Source organism: Poeciliopsis prolifica, unplaced genomic scaffold (genome assembly GCF_027474105.1).
Source record: "Poeciliopsis prolifica strain line A6 unplaced genomic scaffold, Auburn_PproV2 SCAFFOLD013, whole genome shotgun sequence".
Lineage (NCBI taxonomy): Eukaryota > Metazoa > Chordata > Actinopteri > Cyprinodontiformes > Poeciliidae > Poeciliopsis > Poeciliopsis prolifica.
In genome coordinates this window covers 8,422,232-8,450,213 of record NW_026562388.1, presented here as the reverse complement: position 1 = coordinate 8,450,213, position 27,982 = coordinate 8,422,232, and the positions used below count along the sequence as shown (strand labels likewise).

Genomic DNA, 27,982 nt, shown 5'->3' with positions numbered 1-27,982 from the left:
AATAGCAGAACTATGAAGCCACAACAGGATAAGTTGATAGAACCCAAACAGCCTCTACTGACCCACAGAAGGATGGTTTTCCTTTCCTTCTGTTGCTGGAAGTTGACTAATGAAAAGGTGCTTCTAAAACTATAGATTACGCAGCCTTAAATTAACATTAGATAATTATTCAGTAACTTACTTTCTATCTTCAAATTTGGTAAAACGTTGATAAAAGATGGGTATAAAAGTTGAACTTCAAGGGGTGGTATTATGTAAAATTTACTTATATTAAAATTTACTTTTACATCTATTGAGCTTCTCCTATGATCTACTTCTCAGTACAATGTTCCTAAGAACAAAGTAAACAGAATAAGAAGAATTGTTATGATGATGTGCTGAAGGCAGAGTGTGGGAAAAAGCATAATATTCTTAAAGAGACAGAGGTCCAATTTCAAGACATCAAACTATAAAGTAAAATTTTGTTGCTGGCATGTTTGATATTTACAGCATTTTTAGAACAACTAAGGCAACACAGTTACTTGCCCATGCTATACAATGACTCCATGTGCCTGGAAAACACATAACACCATTCCTTTAAACAGCTTGGATCATAGATAAAAATCTTCTTGTTTTCCTGAAACAGCAGAGTTTAAATGTTTATTTTTTTACATCATGAAACCATCAAAAATTTGAGAGTGATTAATAATAAATCAATTCTTAATGATATACCTTTTGTTTTGTTTTCCCTTCGCTATTTAATTTATAATTATAATTTAGTCACCTTTGTGATAGAGATGGTGGGATATTGATATAATTCATCCTTCAAACAAACTCAGAGGGATTACATTTGTTTACATCATTTTAAGCTAGAACTAAAATATAACTTACTGTCTTTTTCCTATGGCTGTAGCTGCAGCGAAATCTTGTGTCAAAAACCATCACTTACTAAAAAAAAGCAGGCAGCGTGGTAAGAGGATATGAATGGACCATGTGACAAATATTGATGGCACTTGTGTTTTGATGCAGAGGGAACCAAATTCATGGGGCTAATTGTCAAAATACCTCTTCCCTTTCAAGCACTGCAAGACTTGAGGGTACTTGTTTGCCTCTTCTGCGCTGATGATACAATAACTCCAAACAAGTTTACAGCCTCAGGAGTGACAGCTCTCATTTGTGTGTTCTGAGGTTCGTACTTACTTTTATCACCACGAGAGCTGAGAGCATCTTTGAAACTCTTAGCAGTGCCACCATGACCTAATGGTACATTTTTCCACCATGATACACTTACAGAGGGGGAAAAAAAAATCCTTGTGCTTTAGATTATTTCATAGAGCATGGATCTCATGAAGAGAAGGCAATTTCTCAATTAGACATAAGTGACCTATTGTGCCCTGGAGCAACATCAGAGCTGTAGTGCATCTGTTTGGTCACAAGCTAATAACACCTTTGAAATCCCAGCCGTAAATAAACACTGGCAGACAGTCAGAGCCCTGTTGATTCAAGTTGGGCATTAGCATTTCTACTCCGTGTTAATTGTTGACCCCATATTCCCCCAGCGAAGAGCAGCGAGCGTGCCGCCTCCTAGATAACAGCCAGTGTTAATGATGGGGAGCCCAACCAATACCCCCTCTGTTTCCTGGGCTAATCTACGCTGATCACTTTTACTAACATCTCTATTATCATCAGATTTTAGTCATCAACAAGGAATTACACAAATGACACTTGCTGTGACCCAATCGCATGAAGCATGTGTGTGCAAGTATATTTCTTAACACGTTTATTCCCTTTTGGAGAAGGAGAGTCAGTTGGAGGTTACAAAGGTGAAGATTTGTAAATGCAAAAACATTCACCGGACTCACATTATGCATTAGCTTCTTTTCAGAGTCATATTGTCACACAGCAAAAGATCACCAACCCCCCTGCATGCATGCATGCATAAGAATATAAGACGCAACTCCCTCAGATCATTTAGTATTATTATTGCATTCAGGGAACGATACAGCACAGGAAATCTGTGGCTGCTCTGCTATGCTCTGGGGCAGGCACAGACATATCTCTAGTGGCTATGGGAGAGAGTACCATGAATAAATTTATCGCTGTCCCCAGGAGATTGCCTTCAATCATGAAACATAAGGTGTCAGTGCTGCAACCCTGTGTGCTTGTGCAAAATTACCTTCCACCAGATTGCTGAGCTGGGTCTAATAGGACTGGGCAAAAAGAGACTGAAGAGGACAGACTGCTAATTAATCTGGCTAAAGTCAGAGCCCATGTCCTGGGCTCTGCTGACAGCTGAACAAGTTGAGGCAGGAGGATGTGCATATTTTCAAATATGCACGTGTTCCAAAGGTGAAAAAAGAGATTACGTTTTATATTTGGGGCATATTTGTATTTTAGTCACTCTAAAAGCAGATACAAATTAAGAGGAGGATTTCTAAATTAAATGGGTCCATAAGAAGTAAAGAATCTGAGCACAGCTGTTCCATCCACTTTCTCAAAAGTTCTGACCAGTCCCTGGTGAAGAACAACATCAATGCAGCATGATACTCTCACTACCCTATTTTAGCATGTGCATTGCAAGTATAATTAGAGAAGCAAATTTAAATTCTTACAATAAATTCTGAGCTACATTTGGGTCACGTGTCTGACATGAACTATATTTTTATCTAACCCATTCAAAAATGTGTAGTTTTTTTTCTCTTCTGACCAGAGCATCTTCTTCTGCTGTTATTGCTCCTCTGACTTGGACTGAAGCAAACTATGGTGTCCTTGTTATGACTTTAATTTGTAGATAATAAATCTATTCCAACTTTTAACAGATGAATCAATCCGAGCTGTGGATGTCTGCAGTCCGTCTAGAGCTAACATAGGCATTTTAGTTATGACTCTGTTCAAAGCACAACCCGTCAGAATGATGTCTTGGTCTTGTAGTAGAGTTAAGCTCATTGCAAATACATCCTAGTGAATCTAAGACAGTTGAATATCTATTTATAGCAAAACCTCAAAAATATTCAGATCCATGACCAGAAAAGAAAGTTACAGAACACCACTGGATAAAATGTGTCCAGTCAAATAAACTATAATATCGCAGGCCATATCATGTATTCCACACAGGCTAAAATATTAACGCCTAAATTTACATACAAATTTCCATGCATCTAAAAGCAGAAAACTCTTTACCAAACCATTTTCTCATTTGAATAATAGGATGTTTTCTGAGATCCTGTTGATTGACTAAACAAAGACATGGCTACTGCATTAAAGCAATTGTTTATTGCCACTGATATGGTGGCATATGTATAATTTTGCAGTAAATGGATATTAACCAATACTGAAACCGGGGATTTAAATAATGGCAGGTATAATCATTCAACCTCAGGATGTGTTTTCTGCCTCACACGCAGGGTTAAAGAATTACAGTGTAGTCAATTACATTTAGCAGGTCACAGAAATTGATTTACTGCCGAAGGAATTTTTTTTTTTTTTTCTGCTGGGCTTTGGCTCTGCTGCAGCATTCTGCTCACATAATCAAGGACGAGCACTGCCTGTCTACCCAATCTACTACTTGGTCCCACAGGAAAAAATGACTTGCAACTGGAAAACCTGCATGAATACTAATTTGCCTACTTGGGTTTAACAGCTTTTGCAAGCCAATCTCACAGGAATTTGCAGAATATGATGTCTTTTCGTTTTTCCATATTAATTACCCACTGCTGAAAATAGGGATGGGAGAAGATAGGGATTAAGGAAGAGAGTGTGAAAAGGAAGAGGGAGAAATAGAAACAGAACCATGGGAAATAATAATAAATGTGACACTCTGCCCTCCATTTTAAATGTAGTTAATTGTAATGTGATCAGAAGCATCTCAGGCAGGGAGCCCTGTGATCAGAGCATCAGCTTGGGCCTCTTCATTAAGCTCAAGACGAGCAGACTGCACCAGATATGTAGCTAAGAGATCACAGAAATGGAACAAGCAGAACATTTGTGAAGTTTTTTCTTTTTTCTTGTGGTTTGAACTTTTCGGTCAACTGTGCATAACACGTTTTAATCTGAATTTAGTGGCAAACATAGAGGAAAGATGTCATCACCACAGGAAGAATAACAAGCTGGTCAGTTGTATTTTGTATCAATTTGCCTTACTGGGTAATTTAGAGAATCAGCAAGTCTTAAGACCACCAGTATACAACAAATAGAAGATACATTTTTGCTGTTGCATACCTGACAGTCTAGTAGAAAATTTGAATGTTGACTCCATTCTTGGCAGTGTTGATACAGCTGTTCAACCAATCTCTCTCCATAATTAATGTGGAACAAAACAGCACCAAACAAAACAAGGATCTTTTATGACACTGTACTTTGCTAATATTTGCCAACACAGCTAGGTTTTTGTTTTTTATCAATAAAAAAAACAGAAGTTTCTTTAAAATACTCAGTGTACATCTGAGCAACTTTTAGCTTCCTTCAGTCGGAATGATTTTAATTCTAAAAAGGTCACAGCAATGTTACATATGTATGCTATAGTTAAGGGAACTATTACCAATAATACCATTTCAACAATTTCCTTTAAGTTACAAATTTCTTGGCTTTTTCTCATGATTGGGTAATTTCTGAAAGCAGTTGGTTGAATTTAATTAGGGATATGTGAGTAAATGGGAGTGGAAACACCAAACATTTTGGATTTTTCTTTGTAAAATACTGAAAACTATAAAACCTTTTCTTGATACTTTTGGTTGTATAATGTCACACTTGGATTGCAAACAATATTATTAAGAGGAGTCATTTAAAGCTGCAATAACAGTTAGAAATATAAGGGACAACATTTTGACTAAATACTGTGTGGTAAAAAAAAATCAGAAACACACAGGTTAACTTATGTAATTAACAAAAATGTACTTTTGTGTTTTGTTTTGTAAAGCCTTTGGAAATAGGAATACATTTTATGCCTTTCTAAGTGGTTTCCCTAAGAGATTAATTCACATATTTAACTAAATGTCAAGTAAAGTCAAGTTTACTTGTGTAATATACGTCAATGTCAAGGCAGTTCAAAGTGCTATCATGAAAACATCACACAGCCATCAATTATGAAGCAAGAAAAAAACATTTCAATGTGTCCAACGCCATTATGAAAATCATCAAGCAAATACATTGATCAATTTTCCATTTATTGTGGCACAACTCATCAAAGGTGGTTTTAAGCCATGATTTAAAGGAAATGTGTTTTGCAGTTTTCTGGCAGTTTAGTGGTGCACAGAAGCAGAATGCTACCATTTTGCAGTTTTGATTAAAATAGATACATGGCAGATGTTCAGAATCACCACCATACCAACTTTGTGCTCCGCCAAGCAAAATCAAGCATAGGCTACTTCCAGAACTATGAAAAATGCATCTGTGCAGGTGAAAGACAAATGCAACAAACATTCTGTTTCAGATTAGACTTAGATTAGAAAATAAATTAGGAAAGAGAAAATAAATCAGTGAATTTTTTATCACACACACTAAAGTTACAGATTTATTATAATTATTGATTTATAATAATTAAGAATAAATTATCATATTAATTTATAATTATTATAAATCATTGTAATAATTTCAAATAATTATGATACTAATTTGAACAGCCTCAGTTCAAACATGAGTATGGGACACAGATATGGATACATTATGTAGGATTGAACAATATTGTAGCTTCATAATCTAAAAATGAAAGCCCAAAAAACATGTGACATCGATCTGCAAAGACATCGGAGGCAGACATAGATGGGAACAACACTGTTTTTGTTATTTGTCCTCCCAGAAGCATCACCATAATAAGGTCTTTATAGGTCTGTGCTGAACAGATTTTCACTTGGCCCTTTGTGTCAAAGATCCTCACCTGGTCCTTGTAGTCGGGGCAGAAGGGAGCAAACCTTTCTGCTCCGACGATGGAGACAGCCTTCCTCTGTGACACATGCTCTTATTCACAGACCTCATTCATGTGCAAATCATCCTTGGACCCATTGTTCACCTGCTGCACACTCAAATATGTACTAAAGTAGTGCTAAATTTAATGGTAGGTAGGGCTTAAAAAAGCATTCTGCGCTGTCACAACTATGACAGTATCAGATTTAACAAGTATTTGTGTTTGTTCAGACTGTGAAAATTAAATTATTTGCTGGAACAAAAGCCAACACGAAGAAGTTTTTTAACAGCTTCATTATGAAATAAGATTAAATGGGAATACAAATTTTCAAAATCAGGTAGTGTGGTGTGATTTAACCAACTAAAGTTATGTTAATATCCCAATTAATCGGACAATTTCTGAAAAAATCAATCAGAATGATAAAAGCACTACATTTCTACTGAGGTATTTTTATTTCGGAAAGAAAAGAGAGTTCTGATTTTTCAGTATTAGCTAAACATATTCATACTTCAACTATTATAACCATAACAGTTAAAAGCAAAAAAAAAAAAAAATATATATATATATATATATATAAAATTATTGATTTTTAATACTGACTAAATAATAACTACAGCTGAAAGTGCAATATCTTATGCCCAGAAAATTTAACATCTGTGCAGAATATGGACTGGAAACACCGAGATCAAAGTGGAACACCCCCAAAGGTGGTGGAGAACGCCAGAGCTAAGATCTTGTGGGACTTCCAGATCCAGACAGACAGAATGGTAATGGCGAACAAACCAGACGTTGTCGTAGTGGATAAACATCAGAGGAAAGCCGTTGTGGTAGATGTAGCAATACCAAGCGACTGTAACATCAGGAAAAAGGAGCACAAGAAACTGGAGAAATACCAGGGCCTCAGGGAAGAACTGGAGAGGGCCTGGAAGGTGAAGACCACAGTGGTGCCTGTGGTCATCGGGCCCTCGGGCAGTAACCCCCAAACTGGAGCAGTGGCTACAACAGATCCCAGGAACAACATCAGACATCTCAGTCCAGAAATGTGTTTAATACCAAAATAAATTAAGAGATGAACTAAGCCATTGTATGTATTTTGCCTGAAACTGTCTATGTGTTACGGTGCTGAACTGGCTGTCAATGAATCCACCTATTGAGCAGAGCAGAGAACTGTCCTCGGTGCTGAAACATTCAAATGCAACCTATTTTCTTTATGTCCTTCTTGACAACCTTGTGTGATAAAGTGGCTTCTTGTTATATCTGTTCACATTAGCATACTCACGAGATAAACTTGATATCTACAACCATACATTCCCAGCAGCTGGTAAAAATTTATAACCATCACTGTATCCAACAAACTCACTCTCAATTAGTTGTTCAAATTCCCACTCTACTTTGTTAAAAAAAACAGTTTATTAAGCATATACACTTTCGGGCTGTAACGGTACATTAATCTTACAATGTAATGAAATGTATGATATTCTGCTCACAATATGATATACATCACAATATTCGGCAAACGATACGATTTGATGCAATTCAACATATTCTTTAGATTTTTTGAAAGATTTAGAGGGACAAAGTGATTTTGGTGATACTTTCTGACTGTTCCATAGACTTGTATTGGATTAATTGATGGTGTAACACTGGTGTAATAAATGTTTTTTTTTTTTTTTTTTTATGCCATGCATTTGCTTTGTCTAAATGTTAAATATGGGGCTTTGTGTATCTGGTTATGCAGAAAAGGAACCTTTTTTTGTCTTATTCACCTATATTATATAACGTAATTTATCTATTTAATTTCATAATTAAATTATTTGTAACTGGTTGTTTGATTACATGTCACTTTTAGTGTGCATGCGCAACTGGGTAAAAAAATGTCATATATGATAGTTATCATTTAATTCATGTGGATTTGACATAGAACTCAAAGTAGGATTTAATGTATTGATATTCATGGATGGAAAATCAATACTTTCTGAGGAAAACAAATATTGATAAATATTGTACAACTGATAAAATTACACAGCCATTTTCTGGTGTTGTCAAGTTGACCTTTGCTCACATGTCATTTTAATTTTTTTTTTAGTTTTACCGTTATGCGACTCTGCATGCTTCCATTTGCCTTTCACTTTGCTGCTGGTATACCTGAATTTCCCCACTGGTCAGGCAACACAATCCAGGGAAGACTGTTTACTTTACAAATGTCCAGAAAACAGTCATTGACCCCATCCTCAAGAAGGGTAAGTCACAAAGATCAATGCTAGACAATCTGATTTTTTCACAGTGTTTTATCCACGCATATTTATAGTAAGTTGAAAGGAAGAAAACACCATGAAAGTTGCATCAGCAACAGGGATAACATACAACCTTGAGGGTACAGTTCATGCCTAACTTTAAATCTGACCAAAACTCAATTTACACTTTAACTCTAAGCCTTACCCAAAAACAGCACCTCTTCTTATAGGGCCCAGACTTTGGCTCCCATGAAGGGTTATTGATACCACATATTATTTGTTGGAAAAATGTATCAAATACAAAACCGCAAACACACATTCTACTTGTGAAGGGTGTTGATGACTGCCTTCTAGACATCTATAAAGTCAACAGTCCTTAATTGTGTAGCCTATTGACCCATGAGGAGATGTAATTTGCAGGTGTTTTGAGATAAAGGTAATACATTTTTAATAGTGTATGTAAACATATGGGTTCAATTATAACTGAGTTAACATTAACATGTAGTTTTGTTGGTATAATTAACAATGTAACTCTAAACACTGGATATTTACTTGAATTACAGAGTTGGATCTATAGAATTATTATGCAAGTGTTTTATGAGAATTATTATATATATGTTGGATTATATAAATGGTAATATGTTTCAATTTTTAACATAACATTTACATTTTTAAACCTTTTACAAACTTTAAAAGAACCTATTGACAAATATGTAGCAGAGCATGAAACATCATAAACAAAACACTTGGATTCAAAGCTTAAATGAGCTTCCTAAACTGAATAAACTTTCTCTTCAAACATTCAAGGACATAAATCAGAATAGCTTAGGCAAACATTTTTACTAAACACAGTTGATCGGGGGTAAAGGATTGTTTAATGGTGTCTGATCTCTCAAACACACACACACACGCGCGCTCACACACCCACACACACACGCCTACACACACACACGAAGGCTTGTATAATCAAACGCAAAAGCCTTTGTCTCTTTAACACACATACCGAAGAAGACGCAGAAGAGGCCGCATCAGAATGAATGAATATTTAATTGAGGTCTATTGAGGCAAAAGATCAAAATGACCTTGCTTTAAATGATTATTCAGAGCAAAGTAAGAGTAGGGTAGTGTGGAGAATGAAAGCCGCACACTGAAGAGCCATTTTGCAACACTGCTCAACAATCAAACATGGAGATCTGGAGTACAGGACACAATTTCTCCAACTGTGGTGCACCATACCGCAGCCACAAGATATGTTGTATTTTGAATAATGGACTTGACTGCAATCAGAAGTCTGAGCATCTCAACATATCACAGTATTTCTTCCTTTCATGCCGTATACTTGTGGGTAAAATGAGGCTGAATGACCTGGAATGGGAAAGCCATTCTTTCCCATTTTCTATCCACTGTTTGGTAGCAGACTTTCACTGTTTGGTTCTTTTTAAAATCAGCTCTGAAATATTACTTGATTGTCAAGCAGGAATGAGGCTGCTTCTGTAGACATGTACATCTAATGAAACCACATAATATCAGACCTTGACCTACGTCAATCAGGAGAGTTTCTCTGTGTATCACAAGTGTATCACTCCATTTACTGAAAGCCTTGTAGTTTCTCAACATACAACTGATAGATCATATTGTAATGCTCAACTGCTTTGACTGACTGCAACTATAAAGTGACATTGGAACTTGAAAAACTGAGCTTCAGCGGTGAGTTTCTTCTCAACTACAGCATTCTATGAAGGAATAAATATTCTATAAGAGCAAAAGAGAAAAATAGTTGACTCACAGTGAATAAGGCTCAAGAAGCATTTTTATTGAGCTTTTCCTGTTCAAAATAACAATCATATCTTGTGTTTTAATATCTTGAGTAGCTGGTTACACAGTGAAGAAAATGCATCTGACTGTTAAATACGAGAGCTGTGTCTTGATTTGATTCATTCAGAGCTGCTAGTGAAAGTTTTTAACTTTTAGATTAAAGCACATCATGTGTTACAATGGTCTAGTTAAAGTCCAAACCCAAATTAAACTGTGACAAAAGAATGCCTTTCACTGATGTTCTCTATCGAGTCAGAGCTTGATCTAGTTAGCAAGAATGAGCAACAATTTTATGTCTGGATATGTAAAACTGGTAGACAAATCCAGGAAGGCAGTAGTTGTAGCAAAAGGTGGCTCTGCAAGGTATGGATCAATAACCAGAGTAAATATGTACACTGGACTTTTCAAGTTTTTATTTGTAAAAATAAAAAAATATATCCTTCCACTTTACAATTATGAAACACTTTGTGTTAATTACATTAAATCACTCCCAAAAAATATTGTTTGTAAAAAGACTAAATGTATTTGGACATAATGAAAAGAAACAGCAAGATCAGCTTTTCATCACACTTACATAGGAAGCATTTAATTCAAATTGCAGAGTTCTAACAAAGAAATTAGATATGATGAGCTGACCACTTCTCATAATTGGCTTTAATCTGAAATGGCATGGAAATTGAGATGCTCATTTCAGACATGTTCATCCAGAAAATTGTTTCATTTAATAAAGAGAACAAAAATATCTACAACTCATGAGTCCTCTGGGAAGCAGTTCTTTACTATATTTATTTTTATAATGAGGTTTAAATCAAGTAAATTATTATTACATACATGCATATGAACATAATCTATTAAGTAAAATAGATGGATCTGAATGAACAAAAAGCTCAAATGCTAAAAATGCAACTATTCATTTAGCTGAATGAATGAGGAAAACATTAAAATTTACATTTTAATTTAGATTTCAATTCATGTTGAAAAAATGGTTTATGGCATTTTTAACTAACAATTAAAAATGCAATAAAACTGCACTAAAAGTACTAATTTAAAGTCTGGGTAAAACACTGATGTAGTTACTGCACTTTTACATTCAATTAGCACATGAGTCTAAGACTTCCAAACCTTTGGAACTACCATATTCTCACATAACACCAATTTCATGTCGATTACAAAGCAAATTTTACAGTTAACCTGAAACCAACAGCTAATTTTTCTGCTTTTCTTGTAAAAATAACTTTTCAAACATAACACGAATTAAAACAGCCAGTGGTCACATACATCCAGGTTTCGCCTTCCCCACCTGCAGTCAATCATTCTTTTGAAGGCTAATACAAAATTAAAAGTTATTATGCCCATATGTTATAATATTATATGTCAGCATTGAAATGTTTAAAATAATACTAAAACATTTATATTAAGAAAACATGTTCTGGTTCCCACACATAACAGTAGGTGTAACTACACCATCAAACAGCTTCAGATTTACACAATTTTATTTTTCCTAGCGATACATGTTTCCTTTATCAATGGTAATTTGGAGGTTTATCTGAAAGACAGAGGAGATAACTTAACAGATAACTTAACTTTTTTTAAAAAATTTTTTGGACCATTATGTGAATATATTTGTATTTCTCTAAAGCAATAATTCAAATCCTAAATATTTGAGTGAGGGAACAATCATAGTGCCGAACTGCCCTTGTTTCTATTTACATATTTTAGCAAAGTCTCGAAAGATACGAATCACACATTTTTACAAGCACACATTTCACCAATGTGGAGACACAGTTCTTATTCACCATTTGCTTTATGTGCATGAACCCAGAAACAACTGCTTTGGGTATGTCGTTGGTTACAAGAAAGATTGACTCATTCAAAACATCTTTCCTTGCTCTCCACCTTATTTGTTTCAATAAACAGATGTACAGTATGTATCTGTAAAAAATAGAGTTTTTGAAATTCTGGCACTCTTAAAAATTAACAATTTTTATCAAAACATTTCTGCAATAAAAAAAAAAAAAAAAAATCAGTATACCGTGCCAATCAGTTACTCTATGCTCAATGTAGGCATGAACGTCATGCCTACATGTATTGGCATGACGTTGGCTTTTAAGAATGCCTTTCAGTATTTTTTTTTTCATTTTGGAACAATAACACATTTATGTAGCCTTTGGTTCAAAAGGCTTTTAGATTTAGTTCTTTGATTTTTTTTTATTGATTTGAAGTCAAGGTTATTTCACAAACTATTTTCAGTTTGCGTTATTCAATTCCAACACCAGTTTATCGGTTTGTTTGGGATCACTGCACTGCTACAACAACCAATTTTATCCAAGTTTTTCTATACAGCTGCTGGATTAAGAGCATTTTGATAACTTTTTTTTCCCTACATCTGTTTGGGTTGTATGAATTAATCATGGACAGAAGTGGATGTTCCAATGGAAAAATTATCTCAAATATTTATCAAAACTAATTTTGTTTTAAACATTAAGCTTCTTGTTTGGCCTCAACCTGAACAAGACTTAAATGTATGAACTATGTTTTAATGCTCGGTATGTGTCTGGACAGGAACCAGTTTTAATGGGCTATACTATTTATAATTATGAAAATAGGCAAACATCCAGTCAGAATGACCCCAGAAGCTCTCTGATCACTATGAAAAGTGTGTCTCAATGTAATTTTCTCAGAAGCATTTATCAAAACATCACGGGGGTGTCTGCATATTGAGCTTGTCTTTATAATTTTGACACAAGTTTAGGTGTAATTCCAAATAAACTCAAGACTGTGCTTGAGTTTATTTGGAATTCAGTTAATTGATAGTTTTAAATTAACTGAAGGAATATTATGTTACAATATTGCACCTTATAAAAGGACAGTTCAAATTATTTAAGTTCCCACCTTAAAGGCATTAATGGCAACAATGAATATATGTAAACCTCACAGTGGTAATGTAGGCAAAAATGTCAATGAAAAAGATGAGCTGCCTTGATAAAACCAAACAGGAATAAGAGACAAGCTCCATCCATTGACAACCTGAGTCTGAAATCCCATTTGTAACTGCGACACGTACTTAAGCCAATAACAAAGCGAAAGAAATGATATGAATAGCATCCCAATTGTCTCAGTGGCACAGACTCAAAGAAGATCTTCATAAAAAATATTCCTGTTAGTACACATTAGTACAATATAACTCCACTTTCACCATGAGCCATCAGTCGCACACAAGTATCTGTTGACATGCTCCTTAACTGGATATTATGTTAGGGAACCTTTTAGCAAACTGTAAATTGCTCTGCCCCATTCCCTTTCCTGTGCTGGGTCAGGGCCGACTGAAGCCATTATTGGTAATGAATGTGGAGTCCTACTTTGAAAGGTTCAGGCATATAAAGTCACCAAAAGCTGACTAATGGAATCCTGCTGACACTATGTGCCAGGGGGCTTTTACCACATCTCAGCTTGGAAATTTTACGCGGCAGAAATAATGAACTATAAATGTAAACCTTGGAATGAAGCCTCCCACACAGTTAATAATAGACACAGGATGATCAATGTGCAGGAAAATCATAAATTACAGAAGACTATTTTGCAATATAAGCATAATTTCAGCTACTCATGAGTGATTAGCACACTAAAAGAGAGAGATTTTAACCATATCTTTGTACTTTCAGTTCACAAATCTGTTCTGGCCCTAAGAAAATGTTTAGAGCATTTTGTTGGGGTCTCTAAATGTTCTGAGTTTGCAAGCGCTACTACACTCTGTGCCCTGAGAGATGAGCCTCTTCAGCGGGTTCACGGGTCACACCGGAGCGAGCAGAGTGGCCATCGTGCTTTGTCGTTTCACAGGTGACTCACATCACTACACTCCAGCTTGCTGCAAGTAGAGCACTCTGAGATGCTTGCAGCATTCGAAATGCAGGATTTTCAGCCCAGTGCAAACAAATCGCTTTAAAAGATCAGTTTAATCTATTTCGAGCTGTTATTATGAGCCGGGAGAGTTGTTCAGATAAAGAGACTGAAGCGGGGTTAACATCAGAGCGTTGGACAACTCTTCACATACTTTATCCAGCGTGAGAGTTGTCAACTTTATTATTTGTTTTAACAATATGCTGTGCATATGATTTAGAATGCAGACCAATAAAAGTATGGTCAGGGGGTGAATAACCAAGAGTCAATCTGCCACATGTCTCACAATGATACAATATGGAGCATTGCAGAAATATCAATGATAAAAGTCATCGGTGCCATCACTGTTTGCGCTGAAAGTCGGAGGACGAAGGGCTGCTTCAATCTCGAAGTCGCTGTCATCAGAATCCTGCCAAAAATCTTTACAAAACACAAAATCACATAATTAAAGCAAAACCTCCTGCAAAAACAACAAAGACAATATGAAGAGGGCCCTATTTAACATGCAGAAAAAATTAAAAACAGTTTCACTTTTAACATAAAGATAATGAAGAGCAGAAAAAGCTTTTGGTGGTGTTTTGGCAGAAACACCTTTATTTTTTACCCATCTGTTACACAAAAGAGCCAAAAACGTTCTCCCTTATTAGTAGTGACAAAATAAAAAAGGATAAAAAAAGTTTCATAATATACATATATATAAAAATAGAAGCAGAATCTTCCCCCTAACAGGTCGTTTTAGTTGTTTATCATCTGAATGAAGTGGCTTCAAAAGAAGCTTTCAGCGAACTAGATTTGGCTTCAAGATCTTTTTTTTTTTTTTTCTTCAAAAGACTCAGCTGCAATCACAGAACATTTTAATCAAACGGTTGAGAGTTTTTGGTAAAGCTCCAATTTTACAATAATTTCCACTATGCTAACAGGCAATTTTTTCATGGTGGTCTGTTTGGTGTAATTAACATATATTATGTTAGACACCAGCGTCTACACTCACCTTTTGTTTGCAAAGCAGAATAAACCTTTGAACTTCCTTTCCTGGAAATACAGAGTTGGTTAGTAGACAAGTAAAAGTTAAAAAAAAAATTCACAAAAAAAAAATGCAAATATAAAACTTACACCAAAATCAGTGATTGTGCAAATAGTACATTAAAAAGTAAACTGCAAGTTTATACTTCAAATATAAAATATGTAATCCAAAATCACTCAGAATCTTGGAGAATAAAAAGACACAAATCAATACACAGAAGTGAATAAGGTTTAGCTATACTCAGGCACTAAAGCAGGAGGAAGTTTGTTGACAGCAAAAGACTTCCACAAGATCCTCTTTATTCAAAAATAGCCCAAAGACCGGGTTGCCAGGTTCCCATAGCTCCAGTGATATCGCTATGTAAATGTGTGACCTCCGAAAAGGCTTTGATCTACCTCGATGCATATGCAATAAGGCCACCCCCTCCACTTTTAAAGGCGTCCTCTTTAATTTACATCATGACAGAGCCTATTCAAAACCCTACAACATATTCCCATCATCTCCCAGGTTAGCGTTCAGATCCACATGGCTTTTCCGTCATCTATTTCACACACGTGCTGATGCTTTTCTTGAAGAAAGTAAGAAATAATGCAGTTTGTTTTGCTGCACTACAAAAAAAGAGGTGTGCTATGATTTCTTCCATTTGCATCACTACAGACCCATGACCTCTTTGACTGTCGTCCTCTCAATCACCCTCATCTCCTCAGTTAAATCTTGGCACATATGACTGAACGAGCATGAGGAGTAAATGACCTTGGCTGTGCTCCAGTTGTTCATGCTTAAAACTATACATTGGTGCTTTGCAAGACTTGAGAGGAAAGGAGGGAATACAATGAACTTTTGTGTTAGACTGCTTTTGTGTTAGAAACTATGTATCATGGAGCAAAAACAATCATCACAATATAACCTGCAAATTTATATGACAATAGTGCTTCCTAATAAATGAATAGTTCATAAATTTGTTCAGACAATATACTGAAGTATACAAAAAATGTGAAAGTTTAAAAATACTAGCAAAAGAAATGGGTAAAATGTCCACAATGGGTCATGACAGAAATTTTGAAAATGAAAAATGCTCAGCACAAATATTAAATAATTCCTGAATGTAGCAGTGTTAGTAGAATATTTGGCATATTTCCTGTTCTGCTCTTGATAAGAGTGACAAAAGTGTAACAAGTTAATATTAGGTGGCTTAGCTGGAGTATATGCTCAGTTAGCCTATTTGCTGTCAACTAAGCTGTAGACATGTCTCTCATACCTTGCTGTCATTGGCAAGCCAACACTATCAAGATTTTAATATTTTTGTAGCTGCAAATTTTTAAAAGGTTGGTACTTGAACACACACATGAATAGTCTTCCCTTTGAGTAAGTAAATCTGAAAATGTTTACGCAACAGGTTTTGCGACTTTGCTACAGCATAAAGATAATGAGTTCCTGCAAAGTAGGAGAAACTCTCACAACAGTCGTGTTCATATTTTCACGCTGAACAACAGATGAGTTCAAATAGGAACGCTTAACAAAAACACCAATGGAAGTATAGTCATTTAAAGCTGTGTTATAGAGGATCCAAAGCGGACCACGATGCAGCAAAAACACAGCAATAATCGGTGAAATTACTTCCTCTCCTCTGCCGCAGTAATAGCCGTTTCACAGAGCAAATTGCGCATTTCTTTTCTCGAACTTCCCCCCATAGAACGGGAACGGCCCATCAACAATGCCACTTCAGTGAGGTGCAGTATTGATTTTAAGACAGAATCATTACCACAATGAACCAAGCCTGGATCTGACCCCACGGACCTGAAAATTCAGTCTCCACAAACATTTATCACAGTTCATCTTTTCCCGAATTTCCTTTAAATGAGGCAGTGATCTGAATATGTAAGAACTGGCTGGCATGTGTTTCACAGGGCAGATAGACAGAGGTGAACATTATGTGTGAAATGATGCAAATTACAGTTGTAATGTATTTTCCCCCTATTGTTGTATCTGTTCACTTTATATGGGGTTTGCAATTTGCAACAGTTGTTCCCAATAATCTTTAAAACCAAACTGACCCCACAGACATTGTTTTTCCTAATCTTGAGGAAACATATTTTTAGTTCTCACTTTGCTTTAGGGTAATTGATGTTTTACTAGTACGCATGGGTCCATTACCAGTATTTGGTAAAACAAGGTTTTAAAGTTGTTGTTTTTTTGTGTAAATTTTCTGTCAAACCTTTCCAAACTTTCAAAGTCCCTTTTAAATAGATGCCAGACAATTTGGAGGGGGTTTTTCCCAGCTGTATTTCTCAGAGTAAAGCTGCATATATTGCTGCATGCTGCTGGTCAGCTGAAAATAATAGATAAATAAAATGAAAAAACTCTATACACATGTCCCTCAAAAACAAGAAGATGAATTCAGTTGATTTGAAAAAAAAACACAGCATGAAAAGAAATGTGAAACTAAAGTAGGGTAACCCATCTCTTTTATGAAGTTGATGTTAAAACTATATTTCCTTCTTTTACATGATGTAAATCACTTAGACAGCCAATTGCAAGCTGGCTACTGGAGCAGATAGCCTGAATAATTATCCAGCTTTTGTGTAGTGTTTAATTTTGGAAAGTACCAAGATGCCCTTAACTTAGCCAGTCTTTTCAAATTATTGCAAATCTGCAACACCTGCCTGGAGAGGGTTAAAGCAGCTTACATTTACTAAACGTTTTCTCAAATTCCACCACATTCTATTTGTCACTTTATAATATAGTTCTTGAAAAGTTATGGCTTATAGCTATAGTTATAGCTTAAAATTAGCTAATCTTAATATCATGAAAATATTAGACGCCTTTGGTGATTGCTATAAAGTAGTGTATATCTGTTTCAGGTCAGAAATGCACTGAGATATAGTAAAAAAAATATACAAATATTAACATTAATAAACAGTCCTTGTCACCTATTCCACAATATTTGTTAGTGAAAGAAACAATGCTACTTTAAGAATATTGCAGCAACTTACAACTCTCTAAACAAACTGACCTATTTCTCAACTTGGGATCCATTTCTCATTTGATCTAACATTTGCAAGCAGCATCAAAAGCAACTTAAGACAGTACTCAATTATATTAATAATGACAAATTACAACAAAAGTGTTCAGACTAATGCACATAACAGTATGTTTAAACAAGTGCAAAAACAATTTGTATATGAGGTGAGTTAATATCTATACTCAAATACACAAAATAAAAATCTTTAACTGCAAATCAAGCAAATTCATAAGACGAGTGTCCAAGAGTCACAAAGATGCATTCTTCATTTTAACCAGGAGTCTCACCAGGAAAAAGCAGGACTATCAAGGAAAATAATGCTTAATAATAATGCTTACCAAGCATTTATTACTGCCTTGCCGACAGCTACAACCTGCTTTTATTTATCATAGTTCTTTTTTTTTTTAAGCCCCTGTCGCCCACGCACAAATGCTAATAGCACAATAGCACTTTTTGCTCGGCTGTGCTTGTCTAAAGGTAAAGGGAGACCCATCACCTCATCATTCCCATCAACTCCTACTCCCATCCCAGCTATGACCCTGCAAAAACATTGTTTAGGCTCCGCTTAGATGTGCTCTAACGGGCCTGAATGGTAGCAGGATGTAGCCCCTCAGTGGGGGCAAACAGTGAGAGACGCCTGTGAGTGCAGCATGAGTGGATGCTCTCCAACGTGTGAGTGCTCTCTGCTGGCAGCGAGCAAGTACTGCAGCTCAACGTGAGAGGTATCTGGGCCACTGATTTCAACACAACACGCTCTCCCACTGACTGGTGGCGGTCTAGTGGAGACTGACGGTGTAAAGGCTGGATGAAGGGCAGCACATTCATGCCGCTTCTGTTGCTTTATAGCCCAGACAAGAGGTGGCAGAAATTGATTGGCTGTTTCTGTAGCTACACTTTAGAAAAGAGGATCTTTTATTACAGACTATTACTCTAGCCTTTCTATTATAGTATATTTTGTGCTTTTGGGGGCTTGTTTCTTCCAAGGTCTGAACTCACCGATATAAATATTCAGAAGTATTCAAAAACAGAGAGTGTCAAAATTAGAATTAAATGTTTTATAATTGCACAATATGCTAAATCCTAAAAAGGAAGTGTAGTACAGTGACCTCCACTGGTCAGACTTTCTAAATGCTGCCTTTCTTCTTAGTTATTTTAGGGAGTAAGGGTTAATGGTTATCAGGTGTGAGTGATATCAGATTTCTATGAGGTCTGACCTGTCAATTCCAAATGTAAAACCAATCCTGAAATAAATTGTGGTACAATATTTTGGATAAAAGTATTAGCCTAACTGTTGTTCCATGAGTCAAAATTCCTTGTCATTGGTTATTGTGTTAAAAGTTCTTAGTTTATATATAATCAATGAAAGTGAAATGAAATATTTATTCTGGAGAGTCTAATATGCTAATCGAAGAAAATAAGGGGAAAATTGGCCCATTCTGATCTCATTTCAGGTGATTGGTGCATCCCTGGGCTTCTCTTATTGCCTAAGCTGAAAGTGGCAAATCCGACAATGTTTGGTGTAAAAACCAGAAAACAATTTGTAATTTATTTATTTTTCTATGAAGTGTTCTTCCACAATGAAACATTCAGAGAAGAAAAGAAAAATAATCCTTCTGATGTGCTACATTGCTTTTCTCTTTTGTTGTTTGACTTAGCTCACTGTTGGATTTTGAAGCAGAAAGACCACTCCATCCCCACTCCTGTTCTCGTTTTTATTTTTCTTCCTTTTCCCTCCCCTCTCTCAGCTCACGTCCCCCTCCATCTGTCTTTTAGGTGAATCGTCAATGCTGCAAACGCAGCCCCCACCTCACGCGAGGCAGAGGGGAGGGGTCTAAAAGGAGACAGATAGAGCTTCTGATTTTGACACATAGTGATTTGAGGTCGAATGCTTGAGCACATCCTGTTGTCCAAACCAAAGCTGTAAACCACTAATGGTTGAGTCAAGGTTTTTGTCAAGCAGGCTCTAGGCACGGCACTTATTATCCTGTTGGACGGCTGCGCCCTTTTGTTTTGTCCGCCTGCACGTGCGTTGAGGATGTTTTTTTGGGGATTTTTTTCCGGGTGGAAAAGGGTGGGTGGGTTAAAATGGTAAGTTAAAAACCTGAACTGAAAAATAAAAAGGGAGTGGCATCTAAAAATGCCTGCAGAAGAGAAAAGCAAGATTATTCCCTCCACAAGAGGAAGCAGCGGCATGCACTCGCATACAAAGAGGAACAAGTGGTCTTTACATGGAGTGCAGCTGCTTATTAAGACTCACTCCTTCGTGCATTATTCTTTTCATCCCCACTCAACCACAAAGTGATTTGACTGCAAAAGATTTACAATGGGGGGAAAAAAATCTGTAATAAATGTTGCAGATCAGCCGCCTCCCTGCAAGTTATAACACAATAAACAGAACAGTCCATAAAAGTATCAGACTGAAAAACGCTGTGTGGGAGAAAGCAAAGCAGAGGGGGGAAAAGAAAGACTCCAAATCTCTCCAACTCCATAATAGAGAAATGAGCGCATATAAATGTGTTAAGAGTATCTCCTTGCATCTTGTATAGACTGCATGTTTTTAATCTGTAAAGCTTATTAAGGCCGAGTCATTACTATGCAAAGCAGCACCCAGAGCTTTTCTCTCGCTTTTCAGCTGGGAGCAGTGTTTGGCCAATAGCACTGGCCCCCCGCCTCTCATTCTGCATTCATAACATGCAACATTTGCACAATGTATCTCTCAAAGGCCCTGAATAGAAGGCCTTAATACTCATGTAAACAACTGCAAACCAATTACTTAATGAATCGAGCCCACACATAATGAGGAGCTTCACAAAGGGCTATAAATGCATTTTTGTACCAAAGCCTGTGCTTTAAACTACAATCCCTCTGCTGTAGTCCCAGGCTTAACAGGCAAATCATAATTATTGTCTAAGACAACAGAGACGGAGCCATTTTTGTATATTTTGAGTCCAGCTCCGTCCTCCTTTTGAAGTCACTCATCAGCTCGCTGACAAAATAAAGCAAATAATTAACAAGCGGGATGGAAAGGAGGGAGAGGAAAACACAGGATGACAGAGAGGAAAAGGCAAAGAGGGATGAGGAAGGGGCAAGAAAGACAGAGAGAAGGAGAAAAGCTGCAGTGTTGTGCTTCTGTTGAAGTGCGAGGCTTCCAGACCACTTGTGGGAGCAATAAACTGCAAAAGTAGGTGCGGTAAGGGGAATGCTTAAATCAGAGCACAACGGAAAAATTAGAGATATCTGCTATGACAAGGGGAAGATTAGGATGTCTCTCCCAACTGAGAGAGATTACAGTGTCAGACATCCCTAACTACCCATTTGTCTTATTTTACTTACACACACACCTTATGTCTCATCGTTGCATTTGGGATGTCCGCATTTTGCCCAGCAAATTTTGTTTAATCACACACTTTGCGGATTCCACATGCACATCCCTGACTGGGAGGCAGACACCACCTGAGAAGGGCTTTTTTTTTTTTTTCTTTTGCCAAAATTGGCTCATGTTTATTAAATACATTGGTCAGTGGAGCTGGCAGGGGCAAGAGTGAGGAGGACCACAATAGAGCCAGGCCATTAGACCCTTCCATGGACTAATAGGCAGACTGGAGCGCTTGTTTGACAGGGAGATACAGACTTCAGCCCTCGTGTCAGCGTGTTGCCCAGTAATCACATGAAATCAGAGAAGATTATTCCTCATAACGTTTACCCAGCCATTACTAAAGCCCAAATGGGTCTGTGGTGAAGAGGCGCTCTGAGGACCTAAAAAGCGATTGCAGATTTGATGAAGTTGTGTTGATATTCAAATGTAACCGAGACGGTGTGAGCTTCTGCCGAGCCAGTTATCATTAGACGGTAAATAATGTTTGGAGGGTGACAAATGAGAGGACATTTGTCCTTATCGACTCTCGAGTCCCCTTCTTCTGAAACAGTTTTCGGTGATTCTGTTCTTGACATGATCTGTTTGCATTCTGACAACAAGGCTGAAAACAGTAGTATTATGGCTCCAATTTATTTTTCGAGGCAGCTGATTTGCTTTTGAATCCTGGAACTCTGGTTGAACCTGGCTAACAGTGAGTAAGAGGGGCTTTAGGGGCCTTTTGTCTTTGTAAGCGAGTTAATGGGTGGTGCCCCCTTGATCTTATGGAAATGAACAGGGAATTATGAGAGCCGCCATGCAAATGTACATCAACCACTTTGGTGTCTGGTGGCCCATTTCCTGTGGCCCGTTGAATAACAACAATGTTCTTACCGAGGGTAAGGGTCTTGATGTGAGGAGCGTTTGGCCCTCCCCAGGTCCTCTTCATGGCCATGATTTATTCCTTAAAAGAGCAAACAAGCTCAGATAAAACCATTTGATTCCTGATTGATCTCATCACAGGCTAATTCACCATCCATACTTGCATTCATACTTATAAGGAAGCTCAAAACTAGTCGTGGGCTCCCTTAATATGCACAAATGAAGAAACAAAAGACGTCAAGATTCTAAATGATCAAGTTCCAGTCGCTCACCCGAAAAGCTGCTTTCCTCCTCCTCCTCCTCTTCAGAACTCGACAGTCTTTTCTGCATGGCTGACTGTTTAAGTAACTGATATGCTTTTGTCTCTGCTCAGGGGGGCACACACACAGACACAAACACATACAAATACAAAGTCATGGTCAATTATTAGCTTAAAAGGCCGGGTTTTTGACTTTCAAAGATTTTAGTGTTTGATGAGGCGACGTGCTGAATTTAGTTTTTTGATTCACTGCTGAACTGGGAGTGACATACAAGTTACTGTGAAACAATATATTGGGAAACAATATCTAAGGGGAAGACATGGTGTTTATTGGGGAGAAAAAAAAGACAAATTTGTCATAAACTTCAATGTATTTTAGTTGGATTTCTAGATGATGGACCATCAAAAACTAGAGCAGAATTGTGATTCCAGTCTCCCCTGTCACATGAACTAAATCCAAAGTTGTCTACCATTTGCATATCGGTTTATGACAGTTAAAACGTTGTGAGTTAGATTGGATGATGGAAATTGATAAGTGTAAAAGCACTATTCAAACTTCAGAATGACTAGAATAGCTCTAGAGAAGTTTATACTATTTAGAATTTAAAGATTATTAATCATTCACTCAAATGATTTGGTGTTTCTCACACTGGCTAGGAGGGAAAAAAACAAGCAAACACAGGAAAAGCCCAAAATGTCTTGGTAGTGGCAGCACAATGCTATGTAGAGGCTTCTCTTCGGCAGGAACAGGGAAGTTGGTCAGACTTGACGAGTCGGATTAAGATGAATATGGGAAAATCCTAAAAGCTGGAAATGGCTTGAAACTCTGTTTATTCTGTGTGATTGCTTATGTTATCGCTTTTAATTATTTTACTCTTTTTGTCTTATTTCAAATCTTATAAGACAGTATATCTAACATATGTTAGATATACTGTTTATAAAAGCCCATCCAGGGACAAGTCTGGCAAATTAACTGATGCTATAAGTTCCATGATACAGGGGTATTCAGTTTTTTTATTGTGCGTCTGTCCTGAAATAAACTTAATTAATAAATAAATAAAACTTGGCCAGAACTTTAATTTCCAACAGGACACTGACCCTCAACAAACAGCCGGAGCTGCAATGGAATGTTTTAGATCAAAGCATATTGGTGTGTTAGAATGACCTAGTCAAAGTAGAGACTTAAATACAATTGAGTATATTGGCCTGGAAATGTTCACAGACACTCTCTATCTAATCTGATGTAGCCTGAGTTATTTTTGCATAAAAATATGAGGAGCAAAAATCTGAAGATGAGCAAAGCTGATAGAGAAATGTTTGAAAAGATAATTCTAGATATAGCCTCTGGAAGGCTAAATCTAAATGCATGGCAATTTTTCAAAATTTAGTTTATATAAAATTATGAAATTCATGTTTCATAACTTCTTTACTACACAATTATGTAGAACATTGTGTTGGTGTACCACATAAAACTCCAGTGAAATATGTTTCAGTTTAAGCATCTAACATGATGGAAAGTAAGAAACATTCTACACCAGCACTTTTTTTAGAAGGTGTGAATACTTTTCAAGACAATGTATAGTTGGGATGTTTCCCGAGACTATATTATTAAATAAAACAGAAGAAGGCCATGTAGGTAAAAATTATTTCCACATTTGAAATCAAGAATATTGTGATCTCTTGTGACCAAATCTATCTATATAACTAGTTTTAAAAGTAATTATTCAGTTGGTAAATATTTTTTTTTGCTGAAAGTGTTGACATTGGATAGCAAGCTCCCAGAGCTCTTTACACAGCCTCTGTTTTTACATCTACCACTAAGGCTGCAGGCCACATCTCTGAGCAATTACTCTCAGTTCCAAGGTCATGGTATTTGATTGCGACACTGATGTTGCTCAGGAAAGCAAAATATTTCCTTGCAAAATCTTTAGTAATGTTTTTTTTTTTTTTTTAAGCTGGTTATAGCTCTTTTGATTAGGTGTACAATATCAAACTGGACTCATTTTGCAGGCTGTGCACCTTAGGGATGCGGAGACATGAAAAGCCCAGTTGGACAGCCACGGGTAATGTGGGAATGGCTTTACATTTCAGAGGTGAGCTGAGGGATGGGCACACCGACTGCTTCCAGGATGCCGTCACATCTAGTAGTTTTTCAAGTCCAGCCCTGCCAGAGCATTGTTTAGAAGATAATGAGAACCGATGACAGATCTTCTGCGCTGCCTATACTGGCACCCTGACAATTAAAGGAAACCGCATTATGCCGGGCCAGTGAATTATAAGTCCTGCCAGAATTCGTCGGACCAGGCTGGAAACACTGCTAGGGTTTTCTTGGGAGATAATTAGAGGGAACTAGCATGGCTCTTCAGGTGGGACTTTGACCCTGGATTCACCTTGATCATCCTGCCTCAGCCATTGTGTAAAGGAGCCCATTATTCACTGCAGTGGGAAGAAAAACAAACCACAACATAAGGACAGTATGAATGCTGAGGCACCAGCAATGCCTTTTTACCTCTAATAGGACCACTTTCCACCAGGCTTTTGTCCTGGCTGTCCTCTTCAGTGCTTTGTAGTTCTGTAAGAAAGGAAAGCACACACTGAGAAGCAACGTGAGGGAGAAAGTGAGTCTTGGACAGAAATTGGTAAGGGGGTCCTTCTTTATATCTGAATGAAAGACTGCATAAAAACTGGCAAAGTAAATAACATGTTCTGTGCAAACATGTTTTCCACAAAAGAACATACATGTTTGCATAAAAGACTCAAAAAACAAAAGTAAAATAGCAATGAATAGTGTTTACATCTATGAAGATGAACAAAGAAACTGTCTGTAGAACCAGAATTGAGCGATTTCCAGCTTGATTGGCCTTGACCAGCGGTGGGCTGGTCGCAAACTCAAAAATCCAATCCTTTTTCCGATGAATGCATTATACACGAGTGCTTCCACCTCATGCTAACCATAACACTCTTTAGTGTAGATTCTGTTACTCAGAGAACAGTACTTAACTGTCGCTTTTTGCAGCATCACTGAAGTCAGCAAAATCAGACATATTTAAAAGCAAACTATTTTCTATGACATGTCAAATCATGTCTGAGGTTTGTGGAGGATGTGACATGGCAAGCAAAATTAAGACTTTCAGCAGATAACAGAACACCTGGAGAAAGTAGAACACTGTGCCATTTTATTTTAAGCTTTTGACCTCCATCTATAATGGAAAATCCTGGATTCCAAACATGATAGACACAGAAAAAAAAAAAAAAAGTATTTCAACCGTTAACAGGAAGGATGAACCAAGGACAACAACATTGCTCTATTTGATCTTTTTAAACTTTAGTCTCAATTGTCATGGAACATGCTGTGTTTGAAAATGATATTGAAAAAGCCTTTCAAAATCAGGCAGCAAAAGTAACACAGACTGTCAAGTATTAGCATAAGCTGAAGTCAGTTTAAAACACTGCAATAATCTTACCTTACTAAATGGTAACTACCTGGTAAAATAAAATAATAAAAAAATAAAATTAAGATTTATTGTGAAGTAATGGATTTTGCAAGTTAAGATGTGTGCTTCTACTGTCAAGTTAATTTTTCCACTTAATTCCAATAAATAATATTTTTGAAAATATGACTAAATGCATTTTGTCTGCTGTTTACAGAATAAGTGCACTGAAGAAGGCTATTAAATAATGTGTGACTATTTTTTAGTGAGTGAATGCTACATATATTGCCAGAAAAACTTGGATAATTTCTTAAATAATTATATCATCTCTTTTTTATTAATCTCATAGAAATTACAAAATATAGTAAACAAATCTTTAGTCTATATTGTCTATCTATAAATAAATTTGAAAGAAAATACCCTCTATCACACCCAATGGGACATCACCTCTGCTTCTCTTATTGATAACTGATGACTGCTTACCGTGGGAAGGTTGAAAAATATATATTTTTTCTTTATTTTTATTTATTAGTTTCTAGAGAGAAATTTGTAGAAAGGAAGACACAGTCAGTTCTCAGTGTCATAAAAAGCAGAACTCAATTCTCGGTTTAATTAGTATGTAATCAGATAGAGATCTGATCACATGCTAGGAGGTATTAAAATTAATTAAAAGCTCAGATTTGTTTTTGTATTAAGTGTATTATTTTTTGCACACAACTTTATTAGAGCTCTCAATGTAAGCATGATGTGCGATATAAATATCTGCAGTTACCTTGGATGTGCTGCGGGCATACCGATTGGGAGGGCTCCACGTCTGCGTCGGCCAAGGCAGAGGAATTATTGCACAAAGAAAAAGAGTCACTCTCATCCTCTGTTGAGGGGCCCTCCTCACTGGACCGGGAGAGAAGTGCCCTCAGCAACACTTTGGCCTGCGCACAGCACAAATTAAAACCACCTTCTTAATTGTTCTCATTTTGTGAAGGAAGCGTCAAATTGAACTTTGGCCATGGCTGCTCACGCCGAGGTGCAGCCGTAATGTGTGTTCGTACACCAACATCCAATAACCTTAAAGTCTCTCACTCGTTTAAAAAAAAAAAAAGAAAAAAGATTATTTCTCACGCCGTTGCGCCTGCTCTCCCCTTCAATCACTTTAGCTTTTCTCACTCTCTCTTTTCTCATCCATGAGATTAGAGAATTTTCTAAAGAATGCAATCACCCTGCCGTTAATGTGCAACACGTCTCAGATATCTTTCCTCTTGGTTGAGAGGATCGAGACAAACTACTCTCTTCCCGCCTCTTCAGCTCATTTTTATCTCTGTGGTGATGAGGATACACAATTAAGAGAAGCTGTTCAGGGAGATGCCACACACAGATTTCCTTTCTCCACACCCAAATCAAATCCTGCCATCATGATCTCTCTTTTGTGATCAAAGGCTGCCTCTCAGCCTTGGACAGCCATTTGGAACTTTAAATGAACGCTAATATGAAGGAGAATTTTGACAGTGACAAAATTTAAGTGCATTGTAATTTGTTATCAGTAGGTCACAGAAAAGATCAACAATGCGAACGCTTTCATTTTTTTCAGAGGAGAGAAAGATACAAACACATGCCAATCTGACTTAATCCTTGTCCCTAAAATTCCTTTTTTTTTTTATTTAGTCAAATGTACCATGAGTTGAGGGCTTTCGCTCATCCACTGCATTTTAAATATCAATGAATGCAACTGTTAGCACTTGAATATTCAAAGGGCCACTTTGAGTGTGTGCATGTGAGCTGCATGCTCCCATTTGTTAGAGTAGCCAGGCTGCGTGGCAGGACGTGAATGGAAATGTCTGTCTGAGCCCATGTGCAGAGAGTGAGCGGTTGTACGGGAGGACAGAGGGACATAAAGGGAGAGATGGGGGGAGTGGAGGGCAGGAGGGAGGAATAGATGGAGCGAGTCTCAAAGCAATAAAGGAAGAGAAAGATTTCACTCAGTCTCTTTCTGATGCACTTGGATACAATGATGTAGATGGCTGTACCGTTCTTTCTTTTGTGAGTTCATATTTTCAAGAGGCTCTACAGCCTTCCTCTTTGCCTCTTTCAATGAGTCGGGTGTACCGCAGCAACAAATTGAAGCCACAATAATCCCAGTAACATGAGTCAAAACAAATTAGAAAAACACAAGGGTCCATAGCTGGACAGTAAT

General features: G+C 37.0%; 1 protein-coding gene across 5 annotated transcripts in view; it reads right to left on the bottom strand.

The window, feature by feature from the left end:
• Positions 1–10,325: 10,325 nt before the first annotated feature.
• Positions 10,326–27,982, bottom strand: part of kiz (kizuna centrosomal protein) — a 30,756-nt gene continuing 13,099 nt past the window's right edge. The window contains exons 10-15 of one of the 5 annotated variants that reach the window (XM_055038886.1): positions 26,567–26,723; positions 24,873–24,935; positions 22,377–22,469; positions 22,117–22,186; positions 14,816–14,856; positions 10,326–14,244 (exon numbers count right to left, since the gene is read on the bottom strand). In XM_055038886.1, coding sequence (XP_054894861.1) covers positions 14,141–14,244; positions 14,816–14,856; positions 22,117–22,186; positions 22,377–22,469; positions 24,873–24,935; positions 26,567–26,723 — 528 coding nt within the window. In that variant the 3' untranslated portion in view covers positions 10,326–14,140. Of the gene's footprint in view, positions 14,245–14,815; positions 14,857–22,116; positions 22,187–22,376; positions 22,470–24,382; positions 24,597–24,753; positions 24,800–24,872; positions 24,936–26,566; positions 26,724–27,982 lie in introns of those variants that run through there. The other 4 variants (XR_008606536.1, XR_008606537.1, XR_008606538.1 and 1 more) reach the window with 4 other exon arrangements.